Source organism: Vitis riparia, chromosome 7 (genome assembly GCF_004353265.1).
Source record: "Vitis riparia cultivar Riparia Gloire de Montpellier isolate 1030 chromosome 7, EGFV_Vit.rip_1.0, whole genome shotgun sequence".
Lineage (NCBI taxonomy): Eukaryota > Viridiplantae > Streptophyta > Magnoliopsida > Vitales > Vitaceae > Vitis > Vitis riparia.
Window position 1 is genome coordinate 27,152,835 of NC_048437.1, and position 12,189 is coordinate 27,165,023.

Sequence of the window (12,189 nt, forward strand, 5' to 3'; positions counted from 1 at the left end):
ATAAAAAAAGAAGAAGTAAGACAACCTTTTCCCAAATGGTTGTGTTATGTAATGGAAGCACAAATTTGATCTGGCCGTAAGACATAACCTTGTTTTGACTTTAATATCAAAACTAAGCTTTTCCTTCGGATCTGTCTCCAGTATCAAAGGGTACTTGTTCGATGCAATATATACAATTTTTTATCCTATCGTTTGTGTTTGAGTCTCATTTGCTGTATCGTTTTAAATGTATGTTTTTTATGTTTTAAAATCTGTTTTAAAAATGATTTTATAATTAATGTTTTATTTTTAAATATTTTTTTATATTTGTATAATTATTTTTTTAAATAATTCTTATAAAACAAGTGAAAATGATTATATAATATGTATATATAATGATTTAAAAAAAAGTATTATATACAAAAATTATTTGTGAAACATATTTAAAAACATGTAAAATTGATTAAAAACATTTCAAGTTTTTAAAAATTATTTTTAAAACTATTTTGGAAAAACAAGACCTTATTTTTTGTTTTCCAATTGCTAAATGTGTTTCACTTTTTTTGGTTTTGGATAAAATGAATTCTAACCAACCAATTTGAGTTCAATAATAATAATGATAATAATAATAATGTTTTTAGCATTTTTTAATCCTAATTTTATTTCAAGCCTTGAAAAACGTCTGCGAACTGCGCCAATTTAAAGTAGATGGAATTTAAATTTGGATCCAATAGAATTGCGGCAATTTGCGAACCTCTGGCCTTGGTTGGGAGTTTGTAGAGAGATCGGAGGCGATGTTGCACGAACTATTGCTGGCACTCTTGGGCTACACCGGTGATCTCATAATCGACGAACGAGAGCAGCACAAATCTCTCGGTATTAACCTCTCGCCCGATGCTCCTGTCTCAGAGGATCGCACCTTCAAGCTCGCTCCTGATCTCTCCTTCATCCACCCTAGCGAAAGGTTCTTAAACCTAATCAATAGAAATTCATCTTCATTGTTAGGGCATACTTTTCCCTTTTTGTCTACTATGTTTGGTTGCCGAGAAAAAAATAAAGTGAAATGTTTTGCCTTAGTTACTACAGTTGCAATGCAAAACGTAAGATTCAGTATTTTTTTTTTTTTTAAATTTATTTTGTTTTCTTTTCGTCGGATTTCTCAGCTACCAAACTTAGCTCGGCGAGAGAAAAAGAGGCTAAATTTTGAGAAGATGTTCTGATGTAGAATGTTAGGAGTTTTAGAAATGAAGTAAAATATCTTCATGCTTCATGTTTGCTGTGGATTCATGTTTTACTTGGTTTCTGCTTTTAGGCATTGGCAATGGACCTTTGATTTTCACTATTGGAGTTGAATATGTTGTGATGCAGGGATCTTATTGAGAAGGTCATTACCTTAGGATTTTACTACAGGGAACTTGATAGATTTGCAACGAAGTCTCGGGATTTGAGTTGGATAAGGTCTACAAATGTTTCTCCTTTGTCGAGAACATCTGAGTTATTGAAAGGGAAACCACAGAAGTCGAGTGCGTATGGGAGGGCCATTGCCAATGGCATTGTTGAGATACTGTCAGTATACCGTTCTGCTGTTCTGCATATTGAGCAAATATTGTTGTCCGACCCTACACCTATCTTGGCAACTGTCATTCAAGGTCTTAATAAGGTTGTTTGTCAAATTCTATGCCCATTGCTAGTTTTGATGAGACGGTAATTCTTTCAATCATGAAATATTCTTCATCATTGCAAAAAATCTTTGACTTTTGGGAGACAATTTCCCTAAAGTGAGGTTTCGCAGGCATGGATGCTCTAAAGTTCTACCAATTGTCAGACAGATTATGCATTTCTGGTTTCTCCTCGATTTGGTGCTCCAAAAAGCATGAGTGGATACCTTGAATACATAAATTTGATGTGTGAGACAAGGAGTGGAAATTAAGTTTGAACATGAGGGTTCTAGTGTTCATTTTTATTATTTCCTCAAATTCAAAGTTGAAATACTTCTGAAGGGCACTTGTAGATCATTTAAGAGAAACTCTAAATGCAATTGATCTTTTATTTGATTTGCTTTCAAGAGCGTATTTCTTTTGCCCTTCTATATGTTCTAGATGGAATAATTGGTTTCTAAACCTCAATCAACAAGCATAAAATTTTTGTAAAGTTTTCCCTTGTGAAGATACAATCAATTTTATGCTCTTTGTTTTCTTATAGTTTAGGTTTGCAGATTCTTATATTACAACTTGAAACCACACTTTTGCATACTCAGTGAGGATGCAAATGAAGAAAGAGGAGAAGTAACTAGATCTTAGTTTCAAAGTTCCTCTTTTCTACCTATCTGAAATTTCATTATTGAGAGAAGATTGCCTTTTAAACGAGACACTTGGTTAAATTGGTGGTCTTGGTGTCTAGTTGCTTGGAATTCAACCTAGATTATTTGGCCCTTTTCACATAATCTCTCTCTCATATTCTTGATTGTTGATGCTTATGATTCTATTTATTAATGTAAAAAATCATATTGATTCATAACAAAATTATGAGTAAAGTAGCTCTGTTTTAATTCAATTCAAGATGAAAGTGATGATTTTAATGTTTATTGCAAGATGGAGTTGGTTATTTGCGTTGGAGATACCATTTTGACTGCCAAAAATGACCTTCTTACCACACTTGGCTTGTGAATTATTTGGATCGTCACATTTTATTTTTTATTATTTTATATTTGTACTTTTTCTTTTTTAATGTTCTCATAATTTATAAATGCCTGGTTCTCCAGTTCTTTGTTCTTTTGCCACCTCTCTACGAGCTTATTTTGGAGATTGAGCGTGATGATATCCGTGGAGGACAACTTCTTAACCTTTTGCACAAACGGTGCCACTGTGGGGTGCCTGAACTGCAGGCATGCATTCAAAGGTATGTACTGTATTTTTTACTATAGTTTGTGAGTGTTCTTCTATTTTTCCAGTCATGTGTACCTTTTGGAGTGGCCAGGACAAAATACACAAGTGACCTAGTAGAAACTAACTTGAGATATTGAGGGATGCTATCTGAATAAAACTTCTTGTTTGTTGGATGGGAAAATGAAACCCAAACTAATTGTTCTTTATTTATCTTTCTGTGCTCAAAGCATAGGCTTCTCTGGCATGGGCATCAAGTCATGTATAACCAACTTGCTTCTTGGATGGTTTATGGAATTCTTCAAGACCAGCATGGAGAGTTTTTTATTAGGAGGTAATGACTAAGATACACTCCTATTATGGCTGATAAGATTTTCGACCTCAAATTTACACCTTCGATTCAATGTTGCTATAATGATCATTCAACTCTACTTGTTTAAGAAACTGAAATAGATGGATGTAGGAGTAGTCCATGGGCCTCATAAAGTTATGTCTATGATGAAATAGTGTGTTTAACATACATCTTTACTTTATAAGATGTCATCTGTTCTTCTAGTGATTGGGTATGAGAATTTGTAAAGTTTCGATGATGATCGCTTATTTATGATTTGATTTTGATTTTCTGGATTTGCTTTTAAATTACACTTTTCTGAAATTGGCCTTGTGGTTGTATTGTTTTTCAGGCAGGAAGATAGGGATGTAGAGCATGAGGCATCTCCTTCAGATATGGTTGAAAAGCTGGCGCGCATGTCAACTGATGATGCATCTTTAACAGATTGGCACTTGGGATTTCATATATTTTTGGTATATCCCTCTTACAATTTTCTTATTGTTCATTTTAAATTTCCTCTTTTAAGTCTTTCATCAATTTTTTTTTAATAGGTAAAAGTGTATTAAATTGAAAGTCCAAAAAAGGCAACACTTTTTAAGTCTTTCATCATTCTATCTGGATTGACTGTAGATTGGGAGTTAGGGTACAATATGGATGATGATGGGTCCATTGTTTGTGATTCTACATTCTTCATCTAATCCATTTCTTAATATATTCTAATACTTCATTGTAGAATACTTGATATTGATTATTAAATCGATGATCTCTGCCACTTCTGGCTTATATTCTTCCTGTGACCCTCTCTAGAACAATCAAATACATGCCATTTCTACAAGTACTGTCTCATATTCTGCAAGACTTAAGGTGTTCTGCGTGTTTTTTCTTCTTCTTCCTTTTCTTCTTTATTTTATTTTTTTCATGCATGCAGCTGTTTTTGTTTTTAAGTTGGATTGCTGTCTGGAAGCTGACCTTTGAAACATTATTTCTGTTACCAGTTATTATCCATTTCCATGTTATTTTTTCAGGATATGCTTCCAGATTATATTCATATGCGTGTTGCAGAATCAATTCTTTTTGCTGGTAAAGCAATCAGGGTTCTTCGGAATCCAAGTTCTGCATTTCGATTTCAGGATACTTTAAATCATCAGCAGATACCAAAAGGATCACACAGAGTTCAAGGACTTACAGGAAGATTCTCTTTCCAGAAAGAGCCTTTTATGGATATGCAACTGATTGGAGAAGAATTACTTCCACAATCCGAGGCTGATAAGATTGAAGCTATGCTTCAAGAGCTGAAGGTTTCACTTTTTATCATTATAAATAACTTCTTGTTTAACCATTTTGTGGGAGATATCCATGTTATGCAATTTTTTTACTGTGTTATATCTGCTGCAGGGAAGAATATTTGTACTTAAACTTAGTTCTTCACTCTGAGTTAACAGACTTCTTCTGTATTTCCTGCCTGAAAAACTGTTTCTTTTGATGTAGAACTACAGCATGAGCTGTTGGGCTAATTTTTTGTTTCAATTGCACGCAGGAATCATCTGAGTTCCACAAAAGATCATTCGAGTGTGCTGTTGACTCTATTAGGGCCATTGCAGCGAGTCATCTTTGGCAGGTGCTGAATGTCACAAATTAGTTCCTTCATCTCCTAAAGCATTTATTCACTGTTTCCCTCTATATCTGCAGCTCGTGGTTGTACGTGCTGACTTGAATGGACACCTGAAGGCCCTTAAAGACTACTTTCTTTTAGCAAAAGGAGATTTTTTCCAGGTAGGGATGGACAATGCATAAATTTGGCTTTGTTATCTCTTATTGAAAGGAAATTTATTAAAATGCCTTTTTAATCTCTCAGTGGGGAAAATTCACTTCAGTGTCAGGGAGACCACTGCTTCAAGTTCAAATGTTTTGACAAATATCATATTTAAATTTGGAAAAGATCATTACTCTGATCCTGACCCTTATTGCTATTTCCATTTCCATTTCTTCTGAGTGTCATTCAGTCAGTTTGGATGACCATTGAACCAAGAATAGTTTTGGGCCTTTTGGTGATAATGTTGTCCTCAGATTTTTTGACTCCTATTTTCTTCAGATTCACTTCCATTTTATTAAGAGGATTATGCCATTAGAGATGACTATTACCATCTAGGTAGGAATAGTTTCCTTGGTTTCTGTGGATTCTGTGAACCTTGAATATAATTATGTACATGCACTCTTGGGAAAAGTTTTCTTTAAACTGTTCCTAGGCAATCTACTTTTATATTGTCAGATATGGATTTGTATAGACTCCAAAGAGATGCATACAGATGTGTATGATGCTTGTGTGGTTTTCCCTATTTTCTAATTGCTTAGTAACCCAAATTTTGACTGTTTGATTTTGTACAGGATTTTTTTTTTTTTGCATACCCCCACTGTAAACTCATGTGTTTCACAAACACACGCTGATGAACATAAATAACACAAAATTAATGGTAAATAATGGACTCTGTAGTCATGCTTGTATTCTCCTATTTTTATTTTATTTTATTTTGTCAAGTTTTACTTCAAGTTGGCATTCTAGGAAAATCTGTTGGGTCCTTCCTTTGCTGAACTTGTGTCCATTGAACTGGGTATTTACTGGTGAAGATTGTGTTTCTCATCTAGTGCTTGGAAAATGGGAATATGCTGTTTTTGAATTAATCCTTAGTTTGTGTGTTTAGGAAACACTGTCTATATTGTTAATGCTTCTAGACTCTTATGAACATTGAACATATTGTTAACAAGAGACGATTTACCATTCCAGTGCTTCCTTGAGGAGAGTCGCCAGATGATGCGTTTACCACCTCGCCAATCAACTGCTGAAGCTGATCTTATGGTTCCATTTCAGCTGGTAAGTTTAACATGAGATGATTCCTTATGGATATGAATGCTTTCATTATCTTTTTAGTGCTTTCATCATTTCTATTGTTTTTAATGATGGAATTGCTCAAATTTTGTTAATGTATCTTATCCAAAATCAATTAAAAATGCCAAGAGAGCATTTGTTAATTTTTTCCTTTCCATAAATTATCTTCTGGATTTTACATGTTTATATTTGTTTGTCAAGGAGGTATAATCTGATTTAGAGTGAAGTTGTGTTAGCAACTAATTGAAAGTTTCTTTTATGCTTTCACAAGTGCCCTTACATGGCTTGTATGGAATCATTGGATTTGAATTTTTTCCACTTTTTCTTGTTGACTGGAGTATCACAGAGGATTTCAAACTTTTCCACTTTTTCTTGTTCTTGTGTGTCACATGCGCACACTCACTCACAGACACACACACACACACACAGATAACTCCATGATGTGGTTCAGTAAATTCCTGATACTATTTGACCTCATTGAGCAAGTGTTGTGTAGTATTAAGGGTCATGCTTAGTTTGTTCCTACATATCCTGTTGGAAGATTGGGCTTCAAGCAATTTTGGTTCAAATTGGCCCCATTACTCAAACAAAACATGGATTTGGGGGATATTTTTTATTAAAAAAAAAAGTTTGAAACCACATTTTCCAAATGTGGTTTCTACATAAATTAGAAACCTTAATTTCAAAACACAGTTTCAAAATATATATTGAAATCATAGTTTCAAAATATGGTTTCTGAGTCTATACTGGAATCACAATTCAACAGCGATTTTGAACAATTTTTTTTAAAAGAAAATTAAAAATGAAGCATGAGAAAGAAACGGACAACTTCCAAAAAATGTTTCAAATTTGCCTCAAATATATATTTATGTCCAAAAGAGCCATTTTAAACCCGAACATTGTTACTCAATTGAATCTGGACAGTTACCCTACAAATAAAAACCTTGTGGTAAAGGAGTTGTTAATTGAAAGGGATCATGATTGGATTCATCTCCTTGTTTCTTTTACTGTCCTATATCTTAGACTGTCTTAATCTAGAGATCTATAATATTGTATTCTTCATTCAGAAGCACATTTGCATTTTTTAATTATGAAGCTGACGGTAAATTATGTTATCGGATCATTTAACCATACATTCAACAATATGCAATAGCCAAGAATTAACATTAATTACTAGGATTATTGAATGGGTGATTGTATGGCTGTGCCTGTGGCCAATGCTCAGAATTTATACTGCTATCATCAACTCCATTATTTCCTTTTTCATTTTTATTTCCCTTTAAATTAGTTTTAAATGCATGCAATGTGAATTTTGATTTGTGTGGGCCTTTTTTATTTCCTTATGCCAAGTCCTTGATGTGGTGAATGCACTATGTCAACTTGCATAGTTACATACTAAAGATATCCAAATGAATTTGTTGGCATTACTTGCAATGTAGGCTGCGATAAAAACTATTGGTGATGAAGACAAATACTATTCAAGAGTATCCTTGAGGTGAGCGCCATGTTGGGCATTTTAATGTCTGACTTTAATTTGTGTGTCGTATATAGTCATTTTACATATTGCTTCAATTATTAATTTTATAACTGTTTATACAATAGGATGCCTTCATTTGGAATCACAGTAAAATCATCCCAGGCAGATTTACCAAAGGAAAAAACTTATGCTGATGGAATCTTGGGTTCTTCAGAGATGTCCCTTGAAGGCTGGGATGGTATTGCTCTTGAATATTCTGTTGATTGGCCCTTACAGCTGTTCTTTAGCCAAGAAGTTCTCTCTAAGTAAGTGTTTATTACTATCATCACTTCTTAAGACCATTCTTTTATCAACTCTATTGCAACTGGTACTTGTTCAGGCCATTCTTTTTTCGAACTGATGTAGTTGGACCTAGCCCACAAAATCTTTTTCCTGGAAAGTTTCCAATTGAAACAGGGAAATGCAGCTGCCAAAATGGTTAATAGTTGTTGAACAATTGGCCTTTCCAGGTATCGCAGGGTCTTCCAATATTTGCTTCGACTTAAGCGAACACAAATGGAATTGGAGAAGTCCTGGGCTTCTGTGATGCATCAAGATCACACAGATTTTGCCCAACATCGTAATGACCATATAAACTGCACAGTATCTCAGCAGCGACGGCAACGATCTAGGCCAATGTGGCGCATTAGAGAGCATATGGCATTCTTGATCAGAAACCTTCAATTTTATATCCAGGTAATTGATACTGTATAACTGCACTTTGTTTTTGTTTACTTTCAGGAAATTTTTTTATAGAATCCAGGCATGAAAAGCTATTCTGCAGTATCTTAATCTCTTGGTGTTTGTAGCAAGAGGTAAAGGTCACTTTTATCATGTGTCTATGTCCTGAAAATCTTGGCATAGGGACATGACTATATTATACATATAATTTATTTCTCTATATTAATTCATGGAAATGAGCAAACTACATATTAAAATAATGTTAATACATATAAATTAATTAAAGGAGAAATAGAAACCAAGATGTATTAGAAAGCTCTTCATGGGGACTTAAGGGAGTGGGCATAGATTCCAAACAATTGTGGAGATGCTTCTTAGTTCTGTTTTTAATCTATCAAAAAAAAAAAAAAATTGCTTAGTTCTTTTATTTATTTATTTTTAGGTTTTCTTTCATAAATTCCCTTTCCATTGATTGCACTGTTGATTCTGTTTCCCATTTAAAAACCCTTGTCTTCTTTCTCAGGTGGATGTGATAGAATCTCAGTGGAATGTACTGCAAACTCATATTCAAGAGTCTCACGATTTCACTGAACTTGTAGGCTTCCATCAAGAGTAAGTAAAATAACAGGTTCTGACTGCATCTGGCTTCTCAATCCTCACATGGTTTGTTAAGATCAAAACCATGGTTTGCCATTGTCCAGTGAATTATGCCCTCTGCATAAGCTGTTGAAATTCATGGTAACTAGTCTCTTCATATTACTTACTAGTAATCAAATGAAGGATTAACTATAGCAGGAGCCTTTACAACTTATTCAACTAACTTGACTTAATGAAGCCTTAATCCTACCTACAGGGGGGTGGCTACATGAATCCTTTTATGCTGTCTAGTTCTGTCTAGAAACTTTTCAAACTATATTTATTGAATGCCTAGTGGAAAAAGTACAAAGCAAGTAGGATTTCCATTTTGTGAGAAATTTTATCCTTTGTAATTGCATGTTCCTGGTTTCAATTCAAAATAATCCATTAAAAAAAAATTCCAGACAAATTGTATTGTTTGTGTCAATTACATTTCATGATTTCATAGTCTGTGCTTGTTTGTTGTCTCATATCTACAGGGTAACTCTTTTTCCCCTCTTTTCCTTTGGTTTAACAAGCCAATATTTTGGCGCAAAGATGAACTTTTATACCCTTGATTTGCAGATATTTTAATTACTCAGTTTATCTTACCCAAATTTTGCGCAGTTATGGAATTGTCATCCAACTTTCTAGTTGTATGAATAGAGAACATTTTAAAATAGCCAACTTTCCACATAACTTGGATTCAGTTTGGGGACCATCTAAATCTGACTTCAGTTAGAATGCATGCATAGTAACTGAATTTTCAAAACAGGCAAAACATATTCCCTCCTATATTTTCTGTATTGTAATCTATGATGCAGATTTTGATGGATCACCAGTGGTTTGCCATGTTAGGGACTTCAGGCAGTTATACTTGTTCTGAGCCCCCTACACTGGCCCTCCCTATTTGTTTTATTTTTTTCTGCATATGTAACTTTGACCACATAAGGTGTTGATCAGACCAAATCTCAGACTAATTTACATGGAGGACCAAGAATTTATAAAAGGTTGGTGTTCTACTGGGTTGCACTGAAATGAGGCAAGTTGATGGACATTTTGAGTGTGGGAAAATTCATATCAAGTGAGACACATTTCTGGAATCTTGCACAGTCTAATCAAATCTAAGAAAGTTCTTTTTTACCTCTTCATAGAATTTATGGTGAAATTCATATTATTCATTGTTGCAGTTCTGTGATTCTTATTTTAGCTTCATTAACCTGCTGGTAGCAGTCTTCTGATTGCCAGATTATAATCAGTTTAAACTGTGATTCTTATTTTTGCTCCATTAATCTGTGGGTAGCACTCTTCTGATTGCCAAGTTATAATCAGTTTAAACATAACTAATAGTGGCAAAATACTTGTCTGTCTGTAACATTGCCTGCAGGTATTTATCTGCTCTGATTTCACAGTCTTTCCTGGACATTGGTTCTGTGTCACGGATACTGGACAGCATAATGAAACTTTGCCTGCAGTTCTGCTGGAACATTGAGAATCAAGAAAGCAGTTCAAACACATCTGAACTGGAACGTATAACAGAGGTACTTTTTTCTCATCTTTATCTCATGATTATTTGGACATTGCACTTGTTGCTAATTTATACTGCATATATAAGCATTTCAAAGACATTGTGGATCTTCTTATCTTGGTGTTTCCATAAAATTGAGTTGAACCGATTTGCTGAAACATTTCATTCTTACATGAGTGGAGATATGTTAAGCTGTTCCATATACCTGATAGTTCTAGCTGTTTAACAGACTTCAATCTTTGATGTTAAAGCTGTGCTAAGCATAACAGTGAAAGAAACTGAGAATTGCTCCAAAATAAGTGTGAGAAACTTTAAGAATTGTTCTAATATAGATATTTCCCATATGTAATACTTAATGAAATATCCCACATGAGAGGTACAGCACCTCTTAGTGCAACTTGAGAAAGAAAATAGGCAGCTTTTTTTCTTGGGCTTACTACCATTTCACTGATTATATATGTGGACACTGGTTAAAGGAACCTCCACATATCAATGCAATTGTCCTGTCGTATGTTCTTTGTAATATAGCCTTTCCAAAACTGGCCCACTCATTGAGCATTATGGATCATCAAATTTACTAGTCATGCATTTATCTCAATTAAGGTTGTCATGCTTGTCTTTGAATCTTTGACACGATGAATGTGCACTTTGTTTCCTTTCATCTCCCCTTTGTCATTGTTATCATTATCACAGAACTTATTTCTTATTATTCTGTTGTCACCTTATTTCTCTGGTTTTATTTTAACTTCTTCCAGGAATTCAACAAGAAATCAAACTCGCTTTATACTATACTGCGCAGCAGCAGGCTTGCTGGGAGTCAACGCGCCCCATTTCTCAGGCGATTTCTTCTGCGTCTTAACTTCAATTCCTACTTTGAGGTAAACTCCAAAGGCTCATCTAGATGGTTCCTCTAATTTTAGCTCCACAATTAAGCATTCTGAAAGATAATTTCTTTTCTATATCAATAGGCAACTGCAAGAGGTGTTCTTAATGTTGTTAGATCACGACCATCGTCGCTTCCTGTTTAGTAGCAACAGCAGCATTCATTTACCAAAAAAGCCTCATAGCTGCTAATGCGATCCGATCTAGCCAACTGCCATGTGAGCACTGTTTCATCGCTTGTTCATGAGAGGGTAAATAAAAAATGTTTACCAGAACCAGTTTGATAATATATGAGCATATATTATTGCATGGTTGTTTTTGACAGTTAGGTTGCGTTTTTGGTAGCCATCTTGAATGTGCATGTCCATTCTCCACTTGATGATTCTCCACTGACCATCCCCGGCAAATTAGGTGGTGCTGTTGGTAGCTGTATTGAGGTTTTCCAGTCTATTGTTAGCTTCTCAGCATGATGACCATCCAGTCACCATCACCTCAGTCATGTGGTGCTTGCTTTTGGTAGCTGGTCTCTTAGTATCTGTTTATAGCTTGTTTGACTCCCAGATGCCTTCGCAATTAGATTGTGCTTATGGTAGTTGGTTATGCTTATTGGTGTCTGCTATTCCACATTTTTTACTGTCCATTGACCATCCCTTGGCATTTAGGTAGCAAATATGGTAGCTGCCTTGGGGCGGCTGGTCTGTGCTAATATTTTCGTCTACCAAAGTTTTTTTATCTGTAAAATATATGATTTTTGTATTTGTATCGGGATTTGAACTGATTAACTTATTTTATTTGAAATTAAACACATGATTATGTGAAAAGAAGGATGATCAGATGAGCTTATGTCATACTATTTATTTATTGTTTCCATTTACCTACCCTCTCCTAACC

At 34.6% G+C, this 12,189-nt stretch overlaps 1 protein-coding gene across 4 annotated transcripts; it reads left to right on the forward strand.

Annotated features, from left to right (window-relative positions):
* The first annotated feature begins 658 nt into the window (after positions 1–658).
* On the forward strand, positions 659–12,141 carry LOC117918666 (gamma-tubulin complex component 4). Of its 4 annotated transcripts, none has more exons than XM_034835480.1 (17): positions 659–943; positions 1,348–1,639; positions 2,741–2,877; positions 3,097–3,195; positions 3,545–3,665; positions 4,218–4,490; positions 4,730–4,810; positions 4,882–4,965; positions 5,975–6,061; positions 7,516–7,571; positions 7,679–7,858; positions 8,063–8,288; positions 8,797–8,885; positions 10,276–10,429; positions 11,172–11,294; positions 11,385–11,516; positions 11,628–12,141. In XM_034835480.1, the coding sequence occupies exons 1-16, from the start codon at positions 774–776 to the stop codon at positions 11,442–11,444; spliced, it is 2,232 nt and encodes a 743-aa protein (XP_034691371.1). In that variant the 5' UTR covers positions 659–773; the 3' UTR covers positions 11,445–11,516; positions 11,628–12,141. The 4 variants fall into 4 exon arrangements, with proteins under 4 accessions (XP_034691371.1, XP_034691372.1, XP_034691369.1 ...); XM_034835481.1 differs by having other exon boundaries at positions 11,644–12,141; XM_034835478.1 differs by having other exon boundaries at positions 660–943; positions 11,385–11,549; positions 11,644–12,141.
* The last annotated feature ends 48 nt before the right edge of the window (positions 12,142–12,189 follow it).

Excerpts from the sequence above, each read along its gene's own strand:
- LOC117918666 (XM_034835480.1), top strand. The coding sequence starts at position 774 with ATGTTGCACGAACTATTGCTGGCACTCTTGGGCTACACCGGTGATCTC. Across the intron at positions 4,491-4,729 it reads CTATGCTTCAAGAGCTGAAG|GAATCATCTGAGTTCCACAA; the intron begins GTTTCACTTTTT and ends AATTGCACGCAG. Across the intron at positions 4,966-5,974 it reads CAAAAGGAGATTTTTTCCAG|TGCTTCCTTGAGGAGAGTCG; the intron begins GTAGGGATGGAC and ends TTACCATTCCAG.